A 14,476-nucleotide genomic window follows, 5' to 3' on the forward strand; every position below is an offset into this window, starting at 1 on the left:
ACCAGGGAAATATGACCTGAGAAAGGCCACTATAAGGTTTATGCAAAAACTATTAAAAAAAAAAATCATCAGATAATTCTATGTCAGGCTTGGAGAGTGTTTCAAAAGGAATATTGTCCTGTGTCTGGCATTACTCGGAATTTTCACTACTGACTCGGATGATTTCATGACCCTGTTCTGGAGAGGGTGTAAGAACCTCCAACAGCAGGGTTAAGAATGCAAAACAAACTTGACAAATTGTAGATCTGGGCCAAAATCAACCAAATTAAATTCAGTGCTGGCAAATGGGGAATATTTTTCAGTAGGAAGAATCAATGCAAACAACTCTGAAACTGGAGTGACTGGGCAGTGCTGCAGGAGAGGGTCTGGGGACTGCTGGAGATCATGAACGGACTGTAAATCAACAATGCCACATCGCTGCCAAAACCCAAACAATTCTCATTTGGGGATGGAGCAGATTAGGTTTGTTACATGTGTAAACCCCAGGAGGCAATCTCTTCCCTACTCAGAACCAGAAAGGCTTCAGCTGGAGCAAGGAGTATCCAGTTTCCAACAAATATGTCTTAAAAAGCTGCAAAAAACCTCTGAGAGAGTTGGACAGATTTAAACAAACGCTTCTCAGGGTCAGTCAAGGTACGCAGAGGTGACCCCGACAAAGGAAATGGAAGCTGCTCTCTGGAGGCCCTCTCCACGTGGTGCCGAGTGCTTTTTTTCACCTGGATTTTGATTTATCTCAAGCCAGTTCACCCAGGGTTCACCCCACTCCCTGTCAGGCCCCACTGCCCCCCTCCATCAGCAGCTTCCACCCAACACTTCGCCAAAAGGCAAAAAGCCTCACGGTGGGAGAGGAGATGGTTGATTCAAGGATAGAAGGGAACAAGAAAGAAGGGGAGAAACATTTCATGTCTGCTACTATTGCTGACCACAGTGCACGTAAGTATTTACCCTCCTGAGAGCAGGAATCTCCCACTGCACTGGGATCTACAGCAGGACAAAATCCCACTTTGAAAGGAAAGTATTTTCCCCACTACAAGGTCAAATATAACTCAGCAAGCTGGTTGGGTTGGGCCAAAAAAAGACACTAAAGAGTCCTTCATCCCTTAAAGTCCCGTTGTGGTTATCCACAGAGATGCCAAAGCTCTGAGCTTTACAGGTAGGTGTCCTGTGTCCATTAATTGCTGTATAATTGCACAGTGAATGGTAGCTGGTGATTTCTGTCCATTGCAGCTGAGTGGGAGCCGCTTGCATGGTAATTGCTCTTTGCACAGGCTAAACCCAATTAGCCATTAATCTGCAAAACGCTGTGATTATGATCCAGTTGTAGGGTATTTATGGGTATTTGTGGTTTCCATGGAAGTAAAGAGCAGCCCAGGTGAGCCAGGTCCTTTGCATTACAGTACCCACCAGGCTCATTCAGGATGTGCATTTTTGTGACACTTTTGGGTGTCACTGCCAGCAAGATTCAAGGTGATGCAGAGCCCTTTGAACTAACACCACTGGCTGCTCCCAGCTCTTTGGGAGATGGGGAAACAGGAGTGGGAAGGAGAGCGCCTGAAAAGTGGTGAATAATTAAACTTCTGCCACTCAGGAACACCTGCTTTGCACAGCACTTTGAAAATGCTGATTGGGAATGGAAAATGGGATATATACGGAATAACTGGTCATCCTAAAGTCAGAAGATGAGTCTTAGAAAGGACTCTGCCTCACCAGAGCCTCATGTGTGTTTTGGGATTTGGCTGGAAGTACAGCCTAGGCAGGGCTGCCAAGGGACAGGCAGCTGGAATCTCCTGGAGTCTTTCTTCCCATGGAAGATCCCAGAGCCAGTAGCAGGAGCTCAGCTGGGATTTTAGATCTTATCTGTCTGCAGCACCAGGGGCAAACACATATTAGACTTTTTAACTCAGCAGGCTTGTTCCAGAACTGGAAAGGGATTTGAGGGGATAAATCCCATGGAAGAGCTCCAAGGATGAAGCCAGCTGGGATGATGATGTTCTCACTGCCCACACCCAACCCCATCCAATGTTTTGTGGGCTGCATGGCAGCGAAACGGAGCAATTTGCAAAGGAACAGCGAGGAAATGCTCCGTCCTCCTCAGACCACAGGAGCTGCTCGCTCATTGTGACCCCTCTTCAAAGCCCATTGAACTCAACAGGAGCCTTTGAAAAGGACTCGCTCAGCCATGACAATAAGATGGAAATGTGTTTCAGGGGAGAAAAAAGGGCTGGAGCATCGATCTCCAGGAGAGCAGAGCTTCCCAGACACTCCTGAGAAGTGTTCATACCACCAGGGCTTGTCTCTCCACCTTTCCTTGCACAAATACCTCCAACACAGGCAAAACATCCCAGAAGATGTAAATCCCACCCCTATGTCTGACCCATCTGGACTCTAATCACAAGAATCTAATCAAAGGAGAATATTATGGGCAATCTGGGGACCCGGATGAGAAGGAAAGGCTGTGCTGCCTGGAACACAGACTGGCTCTCCTCAGGAAATGCCAAAAAGCTGCTGGAAGGAGCTGTTGTAATTCACAGGAGCAATGTTTGGAACTCCCAAGTATCCTTTTTTTGCCTCTTAAACTCTCCAGTAGTATCAGACACTCCTGCAGTTTGTGCAAATCCATATCCATGCCTGACCACTTGCAGCATCCTGCTCTTTGGTGATTTGGCTTGAGCACACTTAGAATGAGAAATCCAGAGTGGTTTAATGGTATCTCCCCTTTGTACCTCAAACATGTCCAATAGTGGGGAAACTTCTGCAGAATTTTACCAGAATTTTAGTGATGGTCTGTTTTCCCCAACACCATTTTGTGATTAGAGCTCAGATCTGGGGATTGATTCCTGTATCTGGCTCTCCCACCAAATTCCTTTCTTGATCCTGTGCAAATCATTTAATCTTTCTTTGCATCAGTTTTCCAGCCATAAAAAAAGGCAGAAAACTTCTTGCTCGCAGTCATTGTGTCTTCCTGGATTCTTTGCTTCCCGGAGCTGGAACTGAATTTTTTTGTCTGGGTATCACCCAGGCCAACAGAGTCCATGTGATTATTGGGGTTTCTCTTTCATTTAAATGTAGATAAATAATAATTAGGGAAGTGGATGCCCAAGGATGACATTCCTGGTGGGAGTTTTGGAACTAGATGATCTTTAAGTTCCCTTCCAACCCAAACCATTCCCTGATTCCACAGCTCACAGCCCTGTGCGTGTCTTTTGGCCACCCATAACTGTGTTTTCCCAAGATTTCTGCGAATAGCTCCTCTTTTTTTTTTCTCAGCTCTGCTTTTGATTGGATTTTTATTTTAGCACTCCCTTCACTGTGAGCCACACCAAGGAGTCAAATGCCACTGAGATCCCTTGCTAAAGTGTGATGATGTGACAAATAGAACAGACTTGCTCTCCTGTCCCTAAGCCACGCAGCGCTTTCAGCTGCACCACCTCGGGTCTCGCAGCACACGGACCTGTGAAGAATTTGAGACAAAATCATCAGCAGGGATTCTGCTGCTGGGAATCAGGGTGTGCCAAGGCCAGGGGTGGGCAGGAACCATGCCAGGATGTGGGATCAGCCGCTGAAGCAGGTGATGGCACTGATCATGGCATGCTCGGGTGGGTCATCCCTCCCTGTCTCCCTCTTCCTCAGGCCAAGGGCTGATCATTTTGGGCTGATTGCGAGTGCTGGGGTTCCCACTGCTTCCCACTGGGAAGATTGCTCTCTGCTCTGATACATCCAGCAGTTTCAGCCATTCCTGATGGCATTTTTATTTATTTATATGTCTCCTTAGCTCCCCTGCTTTTCATCCCCTGCCATCGCTCCGTGTCCAGGCTGTTGGCAGAGCTATCACGAGTGCAATAAGGAATGGCAGGAAGAGTCCCTCTGAGTGATAATTGCATGCCTTGGCTGGTGTGACAGAGGACAAAGCCCAGAGCTGAAAGTCTCAAACCACTTGACAAGAACAATAATTGTCCCAAAAGGTGCTGCCTTCAGTGACTTATTGCTGTTATCAAATGAGATATCTCTGGGAAAGACAGGGAGAGAGGCAGATCTGGCTCCTGACTGGCCTGAGCACTCAGGGACCGTCAGTGCAGGATGTGACATTACTGACAGACAGACTGGTCACACCTGGGTGTCCTTAGAGCATCTTTAACTGAAGCAGCAGCCACTTAGAAAAGGTGTTTAAGCTGGTTCCGACCTCTGGTGTAAATCTTGAGGGGTCAGGAAATGCAGAGACAAAGTTAAGGCTCTTTTCCCGATTCCATCCTGTGTGAAAGTAGGAAAAATCCAGCATTTTGAAAAAGTTTTTCTGTGAGAGGCAAATTTGAGCTCCTGGGTGCCTCGTGTGAGATGGGAGGGGGCAGATTTTGAGGCTCCTGCTGGAAAACAAGCCAGGACTAATTGCTTAGTCTAGCATGCAGCACCAACAGAAAGCTCTGCTGGCAGGACAGCATCCCTTCAGGGACACACCATCACAGCACGTCCTCCCACCCTCCCTTGGACCTTCTCCAAGCCTGCAATGCAGGTGCTACATTCAGTGCCTCCTCCAGCAACTCTGCTGAGTAAAAAAGCTCTGTCAGAGGGGGTTGGTTCCATTTGCAAACAGGCTCAGACAGCTCTTTCCAAAGCCAGGTGACCCCCGGAGCAGAGGCTCATTGTATCGCAGCAGCTCCAGCCTGAATGCTAATTCTGGCAGGGAAGGAAATAATCATGATGGAGACAGATCTCCAGCACTCCTTCCCTATTGTCTGTGTCCTCTGCCACCTGCTCAAACAGCCAGGGCTTCTCTGCTGCCTTTTTGTATCTCTCTGAATGTTGCTTTCTTTTGTCTGGCTCTCCCTTTCCACATCTCTTTCTCTCAGTGTCTGGCAAATTCCGAGCAACAATGAAATAACATTTCTCAGGGAAAATAAAAAAGAAGAAGAAGAAGAAAGAACTCAAATCAAAGAGTCAAAGCTCCTTCAAAAGGAAGGGGAAGAAAAGGGGAGAAAAGGAAAGACAAGGGATGCAAAGAGAAGGAAAGAGAAGGAAAGAGAGGGAGAGGAAAAGGAGAGCACAGAGGGAGAGCAGAGGCAGAAAGAGGATAGAAAAGAGTTGATTTTATTCCCAAATGAACCTCTCTCCCTGGAGAAGAAAGAGATTCGCTTGAGCCACCACCAAACACAGGACAAGCATCCTGCAGACAACACTCAGCAGCGAGGTCGTGGAGTGCCTTGGCACAAGCCTGAGGCTCAGCCCTGTCACCCTCCGCAGCTCTGGCAGAGCCTTGAGTGTTCTGGCTTAGGAAAACAGACATTAAAGTGAAAATGGTGCTGTCACAGCACTCAGGCATCCTATGAGCAAATCCATCTGGGGACTCATCAAACCTCACTTCTTTGGTCCCAGCCACTGGCAACTTCTTGGAGCATGCAGGGAATAATCACCATTACCTGTCAAAACCAGTCTTTTGTTGGGTTCTGCAAAGTCAGATGCTGAGGCTGGCTGAAGTTACTCTCCTGCTCAGCCCAACTATGCTTAAAACCATCCTGAGATAATTCATGCTTAACGCCTATGTGTGCCAGAGAATTCGTGACTCTAAAGGGTCATTAAATGTCTCTCTTGCCCACTAAGACTCTTTGGACAGATGTGATCTCTGCCCACATCCATATAATTCCCCCCTTTAGCTTCCACCATTTCAAAATAATACTTTAAAAGTGCAATACCTCCTTAACTTCCCAGTCCGTCCATTTTTAACCTCAAACCTGAATGCTCACAGGTCATTAACCAGTAATGAAAACGAGGGAGAGAAGGAAGGGAGGGAGACAAAGAAACAAATAAAAGAGCATCGTTGGGAAGTTGCTTGTTTGCAACAGATGTAAAATGTGTGATCTGCCTGTAATCTTCAGCTCTGCTTAATGCAGCAGAATATGTTGTGACAAGCAGTGCCCAGCGTGGAGTGGCAGAGCTGCAGTGAAGTGGCGAAAGCCTGTAATTAGCTCTTTGACTAATAAATCATCTCGTAGTAGCAGCAATGAAAACGACTCAATGCATATCCTGGAGACATGAATCTCGTGGAGAAACCTTCAGAGGAGCAGAGACCTCCATTGTATGTGGGCACAGCTCCTGGCTGCTGGCAGGTGATCGTGTTTGTCCCCAAAAGTGACACTGCTGTGGTGACAGCACTGTCGTGACTCACACAGGTTCTCTGGGAGGAGAGTCACAGATCCTGCGCTGCAGCTGGGGAAATGGAGGTGGGTAGAGACACAGAGTCTCCTCAAAGGGCATGTGAGGGCTGGAAGAAGGTTCAGCTCAGCCTAAGGCCAAGTTGGACAGGATTTGGAGCAATCTGGTCCAGTGCAAGGTGTCCCTGCCCATGCAGGGGGTTGGAACTTTAAAGTCCTTTCCAACCCAAACCATTCTGGGATTCTGTGATCTCACCCTTTTTCTGACCCATTACATGCTGGCACATGTCAGACTGTTTATGTGGGGTTTTATATGTCCCATCATCAAACTCTCCCAAAACACCCTTCACTCTCATGCTGATATGAACACCTTTTTCCCACTGGAAACCCTTTTTGTGGCGCTGTGGGGATGTGAGCAGGTTAAGCCCATATTAATGCCTGTGGGTCATGGCTGAGGTGCTCCAGCCCAGCTGAATGCTGGGATCCAGGGACAGAAGCAACAACTGAGTGGTGGCACCAGCCAGTCCAAGGAGAAAAAAGGGCAGTTTCAAGCTACCAGCCAGCCTTTCCCTGACTGTGTTTGGAACCAGAGAATCATTAAAGCCGGAAAAGACCTCCAAGATCATCAAGTCCAACCTCCAGCTGAATCCCCTGTGCCCACTAAACCATATTGTGAAGTGCCATGTCTGTACCCCCTTTGGACACTTCCAGGGATGGTGACTCCACCACTGCCCTCAGCCTATTCCAATGCTTAACCACTCTTCCAGTGAAGAAATTATTCCTGATATCCAACCTGAACCACTCCTGGCACAACTTGAGGCCATTTTCCCTTGTCCTGTCTCTGGTTGCCTGGGAGAAGGGCCTGACCCAAACCTTCACAACCTCCAGGTGGCTGTAGAAAGCAATAAGGTCTCCCTTGATCCTTGTTATCTCCAGACTAAACAACTCCAGTGCTCTCAATTAGATAAGAAAGGCTGTGACACCACCCCAGATCCCTTGGGGACAGTGCTGTGGGCACGTCTGTCCCTGTGTGGCCCCTTGCTCACCGAGGTGTTCTGGCACTGCACGCTGGAGCTGTTGAACCTCAAGGCTGGCACCCTCTGCTCACTGCCCTGGATGTTCAGGATGCACTCGTAGCCCCGCTGGCCCGACTGTGGCTGGGGCAGGTTCTTGGCCTTCAGCGTGATGGGTTTGATCACCTCCACGGGCACCAGGATCTTCTCGGCCTGCAGCAGCTGGGGACAGTCCTGGGGAGAGAGCAGACAGCACTCCAAGTCAGCACAAGGGTCTCCCAGCCCCAGGTGGAGTCCTGTGGTGCTTCCCAACCTTCTCAGTTCACCTGATTATGAAGCCTTTGCAACTCCCTGGGCCCTGGTTTATTACAGGGCTATTCAAGGAGCATTCCTGGGAAGGCTCAGATAAACAGGTGAGGAAGGATTGCTTTCACAGACAGTCCTTTCCTATCTCCCTGGCTTATTTCAGCCTCCAGGACCCAGGGAAGCCACCTCTGGTGCTTTTTAATACCTGCTCCATTTACTGAGGTATGGGAAAAGCAATCGTATTCCGTCCATGGATTTAACCCCGCCATGATGAAAGTGAATAAAGCAAAAATCTGAGCATAATTCCTCACTTCCCAACAGCCAACATACCACTGTACAAAAGGCACAGCGCCAGCAAGACCTGTTGGAACCTATGGAGTCAAGGATGTCAAAAAGAGAGTTTATTTTGGCTTAGAAGAGGACAAAATATTCATTACAGAGATCTGGACCCAGCTGCCAATAAACAACTGTCACACAAAGCACGGAGATCCTCTGGAAAAGTTTTCCACTGGCTCACAAAAGGAGCATTGCCAACTGGGTGTTGCTAAGGTGGTGTCTCTTCGTGGGTCTCTCACACAGGTGAGCTCTGGGCACCCAAAGCTGCCTCGCAGGTGGCTGCATTCAAAGTCTCATTAATTAGCACGGCTTAATTAGTTAGAGTGGCCACGCTCTGCTTCTTCATAGCACAGTCAGGCAACTGCAAGATGTCCCTTTCATGGATGCTGGGGGGACATCAGTACTTCAGGAAATTACTGAAACTTTTGCTTGTCCTGCCCACTGTTAAAGGCAGGTCCAGCTGGTGCAAGCAGAGATAGGGAACTGTAGGAGTGGGCAAGAGGAAAATGATTGATCCGGGGCAGAAAAGTAGGGAAAGGGAATGAAGGGTTCAAAAGTGGAATTTATGGCTCTCTGAGAGCCTGGAAGCTTGTTAGAGCAGATGGTGGGAGCATCTTAGTGAAGCAAATAGCTTAGGGAGATAAAGAAATGGATTAGACGTGTAACATCTGTAGTTACACCAAGCAGGGACAGAATTACAAGAACCAGCAGTCATCACATGGAGGATGTGAGCTCATCCCTGGCCAGGGGCAGGGAGAAAATCCAGTAACCACCCAATGCATCCCTGCAGTGACGTCCAGAAGCCTTCCCCAGTCCCAAAGGGGCTCTGAGGGTCTGTCCTAAGGGGGTCCCACACTGAGGAGTCTGAGAGATGATTTTTTTATCTGCACTTACAGGGTGATGCTCATGGTAGAAGTAACTGTGAGCTACCATGGGTTCCAACAGGCCTTGCCTGGGCTGGCACCACAACCAGGGCAGCCAAGCACAGCCACAGGAGCTGGGTGGAGATGAACCACCTTGGATCCAGTGGCTCTTTGCCTGAGCTAATCTGGCACAAGGCCTGGCTTGATGTGTGCTGCCAAGGCTTAATAAGCCATCCCATTAACCTGGCTGGGAGGTGGAAGGGTTGGAGGAGGAAAGCCCATGGGGTACTGCAATGCAGGGATGAACTTTATCCCTGTCTCCCTCTGCACTCTTGGGGGTTGAGGATTGAGGAGCTACACCCTGCTCCAGCACTCCCTGCTCTCACTGCTGCTCTGTCCTGTGATGAAACCTCTCCAGGGAACTCCTAATGCTGAAACACAGTGTGTAAAGTGTCACAGAGGTATTTTTCTTGGCAATAAAGCAAGGCTTGCCCATCAGGAAAGTCTTCCCAACCTCAGGTTCAGTGGCTCTACCCTACCACGGCACAACAGCATTAAGGCTCGCTGCAGCTACTCAGCACGAGAAAGTGAGGCATAATCTATAATTCTGGCTGATTTAAGACCTATAAAAGCCCAAAAGGCCTGGGGAAGGAGGTGGTTTAGGCTACATTAAAGAGATTCCAGTGCTGATTACACCAGCAGATACCAGGTGCAAACACCATTTGGGATCTTAAAACTTCAACACCCCTGACCCTTCCCCATCACCTGCCCAACATTTCCTGGAGCCTCTGCCTCAGCTGCCTCTCTTCCTTGTGGCACAAGAAAAGACCTTGGCAACAGCCTCTCCATGTCTTTTTTCTCCCCAGCTCCAGGAGTTGAGAGAGAGATGCACTGGCAGAGGGAATCAGTGGGGCAGGAGGATGGGAAAGCCCTATCTGCTGCTGAGCAGCCGTTTCCCAGGAGTGGGCATTTTACTTGATGTCTGTCAAAGAGAAAAGCCTCTGATGGGGGCTGCAGGATGGAGGCTGGAGATAGTCCACTCTGTTACCTGCAGGCCAATCCCAGCTCTTCAGCCTGGTCTTTCTTGTGTGGCTTTATCCCGTTCCCCTCCACCACTGGTGCTGTAACCTTTCTGATAACACTTGTTTCAAGTTCATTAACAAGCCGTGATTGAGGCAGCCCCAAAACAGGGTTCGTTTGCATATAAAAAGCTTTGCAGTGCTGTGAGGAAGTTCATTATAGATAATTGAAGAGGCAAGCGCCATAAAGAGGAAATCCTCCCAATGTGGCTTTATCTGATTGACCTAATGTTCTTTCTAATTGAAACGGGGAGGGGAAAAGGCAATTTCATTGGGTGATGTACTGCATAAAACCTCAGAGCTTGGACCAGGCTCTGGGTTCAGATTCAAACACAGAACTCATTTTGCAGCCTGTGTCAAGCTTTGGGTGCATGGCCAGGTTTGTGGTTTTGAGGGGAAAACATCAACCTGCCCAGAGCAGTCCCAAGCAGAAGGCTCTGTAAAAAAGAGTTATCTTGGACATTTTACAGTGGAGGCACTTTCTCTTCACCCTTCTCCTTTGCTGTGGACATCAGCTAGGCTAGAAAAATACAGTTCTCACAGGATGTAGGGGAAATAAAATCATAGACTGCCAACAACTTCAGCAAGGACAGGCACAATCCCATCCTTTTTGCCTTTGATATATAATAAATTAAACCTTTTGCCTGACTCTAAGGGGAGCTGGTTCCCAATCCAGAGAATAATTGTTGATTCATTTTGTGTGTGTAGTTCCATTCTGGTTCTTGAACGCTTTCAAATGAGTCACTCCATTTAAAATAATATCCTCCACCCTTGCCAATTACTGGTATCAGCAGCGATGCACACCTCACATCACCAAAATTTTGCCAATTACCAAGTCAGAGAGCTTTTGCAGCAAAAACACTGCACGAAATGGGCTGTACTCATTGGGTCGATGGTAGTTTAATTTTCTTTATTTATAACTCCTCATAGAGCGCCTGCAAATGTGTTTTGTTGTAGCTTGCAGGAATAATAAAGCCTCAGAAATATGAGGACCTTTTCTCTCACATGTGTGTTATGGCCTTCATCAGAGCTGAGTCCGAGCCAGTCTCCAGTGAGAGCCATCATGAGGATGCTGCTAAGGAGAATGAGGAGAGCTCTCTGAGGCCATGTGGTCTTAGCCCTGAACTAATTAGTTTGGTTTCTTTATGGTGCTTCATACATCCCGAGTTACGACTTCATGGAGGTTTCACTGTGCTGTTTCCCAGTATAAGCTGGAGACTGATCAAATACCCCAAGTTCCTCTCCTAGGAAAAGGCATGTTGGGATATTTCACAGCCTTGTGATACTGCACGGGTTTTCTTCCAACCTTATTTTGCACAGTTTCACTCTCCATTGCTGTTTTTGGTCAGGACTACGATCCAAAGGGGCATCAAAGTGTTTTCCACTTTCCAGTAGAAAAGGAGCTTTATCTCCTTTGGATGATAGGCATTCCACACGGGAACAGGGAACACATCCATGAAGGTTTAATACAATGAGCTCCCCCACCTACCAACAGCTCCCACCTTATGCTGGTGTCCCAGTTCACTCATCTCTGCTTGTGCACCTCATGTCACACAGAGCATTCAGGGGAGGAAAACTTTTCCTTTGCAATCCTCCCTCATCATCCCCGGTAGAATTGGGTGGATCTCCACTTTCTATGGAGGGAAACTAAAGCTCACCTAATGCTGAGGGCATTGCAGGCACCACTGGCCAGATAAACTCAGCCCTTAGCAATGGGTTTTCACCCTTCCTTTCCCAGAGGAGTAAGAGTCACCTCCATTCAGGAACAGACCACTAATTCCTTCATTACTCCTTCATTACTTCATGCCAGCACTAATTCCTTCATTACTCAAAGCATCCAATTCCTCTTTTCTCTGCCATTAAAATCCATTTCTCCATCCTCAACTTTAGGAGTTTATTTTTAAGACTTTCCTTTCAATATCCCTCATCCAGGAACCATCTTTGTGCCTTATCCAAGCCATCTTGCCTGAAAAAAAAAGACCATAAAATGAATCTAAGTGGTGGTGACCAAGATTGACTCACTCAGGCCCTTTGGGGCCCCATAAGAAATGAAACTCCAAATGTTATTTACTCAGATATTACGTAAATAAATACATCTTTTGTTCATCTGCTCTGCCGAGCTACAATGTTCTGTTTTCTCTGCATTCCCTCTGGCTTTGTCACCCGCCCACTCTGCTGTAATCAAGTCAAGAGGGTAAGAGTTGAGAGGCAGGGACTGGGTTTTTATAAAGATATCTAGACCACAGCATCTGGATGCTCGGTAAGTTAAACTAGATTAAAAAAACCATCAAAACAAAAACAGACCAAGGAAAGAGAAAGAAAAGGAAGGCAAGGAATGAGAAAAAGGAGCGAGAAAACAGGCAAAAAAGAGGCAAACCCCCCCTAACATTTCATTGACTGGAGAAATCCGATTTCACCTGGATAAAAAGCAGGAAAAAAGCAAGTTTACAAATGAGAGGCAGCAGGGGCTGCCTGGAATCTGTTGCCTGAAGTTGTCTCTCACACCTCTGCACAGTCACACGGGGTCACCACCCGAGGCTTGTTTAGCAGCCACCCTGTGCTGCTGCAAACCCAGGGCTCCAGGGCTGACAAACTGGTTCTTTTTAGACTCCTGCACAGCTTCCCAAATCCTGAACAATCTGGAGAAGGAAGCAGCAAGGAGCTCTCCATCCCCAGTGCCGGAGGAGAAAGGGTGAGTTACAGTCCACGTTGTGTTTACATTATTATACCACTAATTCTTAGCGTCGTAAAAATTATATTTAAAATTTACACAAACGGTGCTGGTGAACATTATTATGTTATAAAGTGGAATCAGGTCAATGCCTTGCAGGCAGGAATCCAAGCTCCATAAATTTCTGGATATACTTCCCCCAAATTTACATCGGCACCAGCAGCAATCAAACCAGCTCTGAAAAAAGCTCACCCGGTCAAAGAATTTTTTAATGCACCATATATTTTATCTGCACTTCCTAAGTGTACAGTGTTGTTAGTTTGATTGATGGTGTGCTTATTTATTGGCACAGCAAAAGTAATAATACATGAGGAAAATGCTCCAAACTTTAAAGGCAGCTGATGAGGAGAAAGCAACAGGATTTATGGGAAGTGTAAACATCTGCAGAGACAACAAAGGAATAATTGAGTCCTTGCATCTCTGTCACTTCTGGTGGCTCCTTTCTAGTTAAGAGTCTTCCACGCACTCAGGAGTGAATTCCAGCTCTCTTTTGTCAGGCATTGGAAGGGATTCTGGTACCTGGCAAAGGTGGTTGGCCTGGAGGCTGGTGGCCAGGCTAGGGAAGAGGTTTGGCCCTGTTTCAGCCCTGTCTGCTCTGGCAGCTGCACATTTCAGTGGTGGCACAGATTAGGGCACAGATACCACAGCTGGAGGGAGACCAGCAGATCATAAAATGGGTTGAGCTGGAAGGGACATTCATTAAAGATCATCTTATTCCGGCCCCTGCCATGGGCAGGGACACCTTTCACTAGACCAGGTCGCTTTAACCCAGCCTTGGACACTTCCAGGGATGGGACAGCCAAAATTGCTCTAGGAAACCTCTTCCAGGGCCTCCCCACTGCTGGGTAGATCATCAGCTCCTCTGCCCTGGGTCCCTGGCCTCGGGGTTGTGAAGGCTGGGGAGTGATGAGTGATGCTGATCGCCAGAGAGCGGCTGCTCTAAAGCAGGATCCAAATGAAGACAACCAACCTCCCCTCCCACGGCTCACTGCCCACTCCTGGTGATTGGGAGCAAAGGGATTCCCCCAAGGCCACGCAGGCAGTGCTGGGAAGTGACCCAGGTCTGTTGAGAGCTTGATCCTAACCCAGGACTATTCTCCCTCTGAAGTCAGTCCACACATCACTGCTGATGAACATTAATGATTTTACCCTCCTTTAATTCTTTATTAATAGAGTCTTTCTTAGCTGGTCCATTATTTCACAAGGATCAAGGTCAGGCTGCCATAATTATCCAAGCGCCACATTTATCCTTTTTAAATAGAGACACAACATTAGCTTTCTTTCAGCCCTTTGCTGCTTTGACACACTCTCAGAAGGAGAAGTAATGATCCAGAGAGCAGGAGCCTTCTGGTCACTGGATTAGGGGAGTGGACTAGTGACAAAAATAGTCGATGGTTTTGTCATGAGGTCCATCTGCTTGCTGGAAAGAGGCTACTGGGAACATGTGAGCAGCCTCAGTCTTGGTGTTTCCTGAGTTTGGAAATCATAAATAATATGAATATGAGCATTGAGGAAGGTGGTGTATGTGCAAGAGACAAGAAAACCATGTATTTACTTGGGCAATCCATCATTTGTTAAAGGAAAACCCTGATTAAGTAAGAGAGTTCCTCCAAATAACTCACACAGGAAAACTGGATTGTGCAAAGCTGTGGAAAGGACGGAGCAGAGCACAGGCACCTCATAAAGCAGTAATTAATTCTTTCTCTAATTATGACTGTATAAATCTGCACCCTTCTCAGCCAGCCTGATGTCCTTCTATAAGGACTTCTATCAGAAGTTCACAAGAACTCCCGTGTATGTTCCTGCCCATGGCAGAGGGGTTGAATTAGGTGATTTTAAAAGTCCCTTCCAACCCAAATCATTCTGATTCTATGATAATGACATTGAACTGCCACTCCTCAAAGAAGTTCAATATTAACCAGTGCCAAGAAATGGCTTTTGCACACGTAAGGGACATTATCCAACTAAGAATTCCTCAGAAGTGAGAGGCATTCCCATGACAACA

The 14,476-nt window shown here is 47.4% G+C and overlaps 1 protein-coding gene across 1 annotated transcript in view; it reads right to left on the reverse strand.

The window, feature by feature from the left end:
- The window catches only part of PLXNA4 (plexin A4), a gene marked incomplete at both ends in the record, with an annotated part of 391,941 nt that overhangs the window by 73,352 nt on the left and 304,113 nt on the right, over positions 1-14,476 (reverse strand). The window contains one exon of the mRNA XM_082280537.1: positions 7,190-7,390. Within this exon, the coding sequence (XP_082136663.1) occupies positions 7,190-7,390 (201 nt within the window). The remainder of the gene's footprint in view (positions 1-7,189; positions 7,391-14,476) is intronic.

The sequence above is a fragment of the Coloeus monedula genome (assembly GCF_965178545.1).
Source record: "Coloeus monedula genome assembly, chromosome: 4".
Lineage (NCBI taxonomy): Eukaryota > Metazoa > Chordata > Aves > Passeriformes > Corvidae > Coloeus > Coloeus monedula.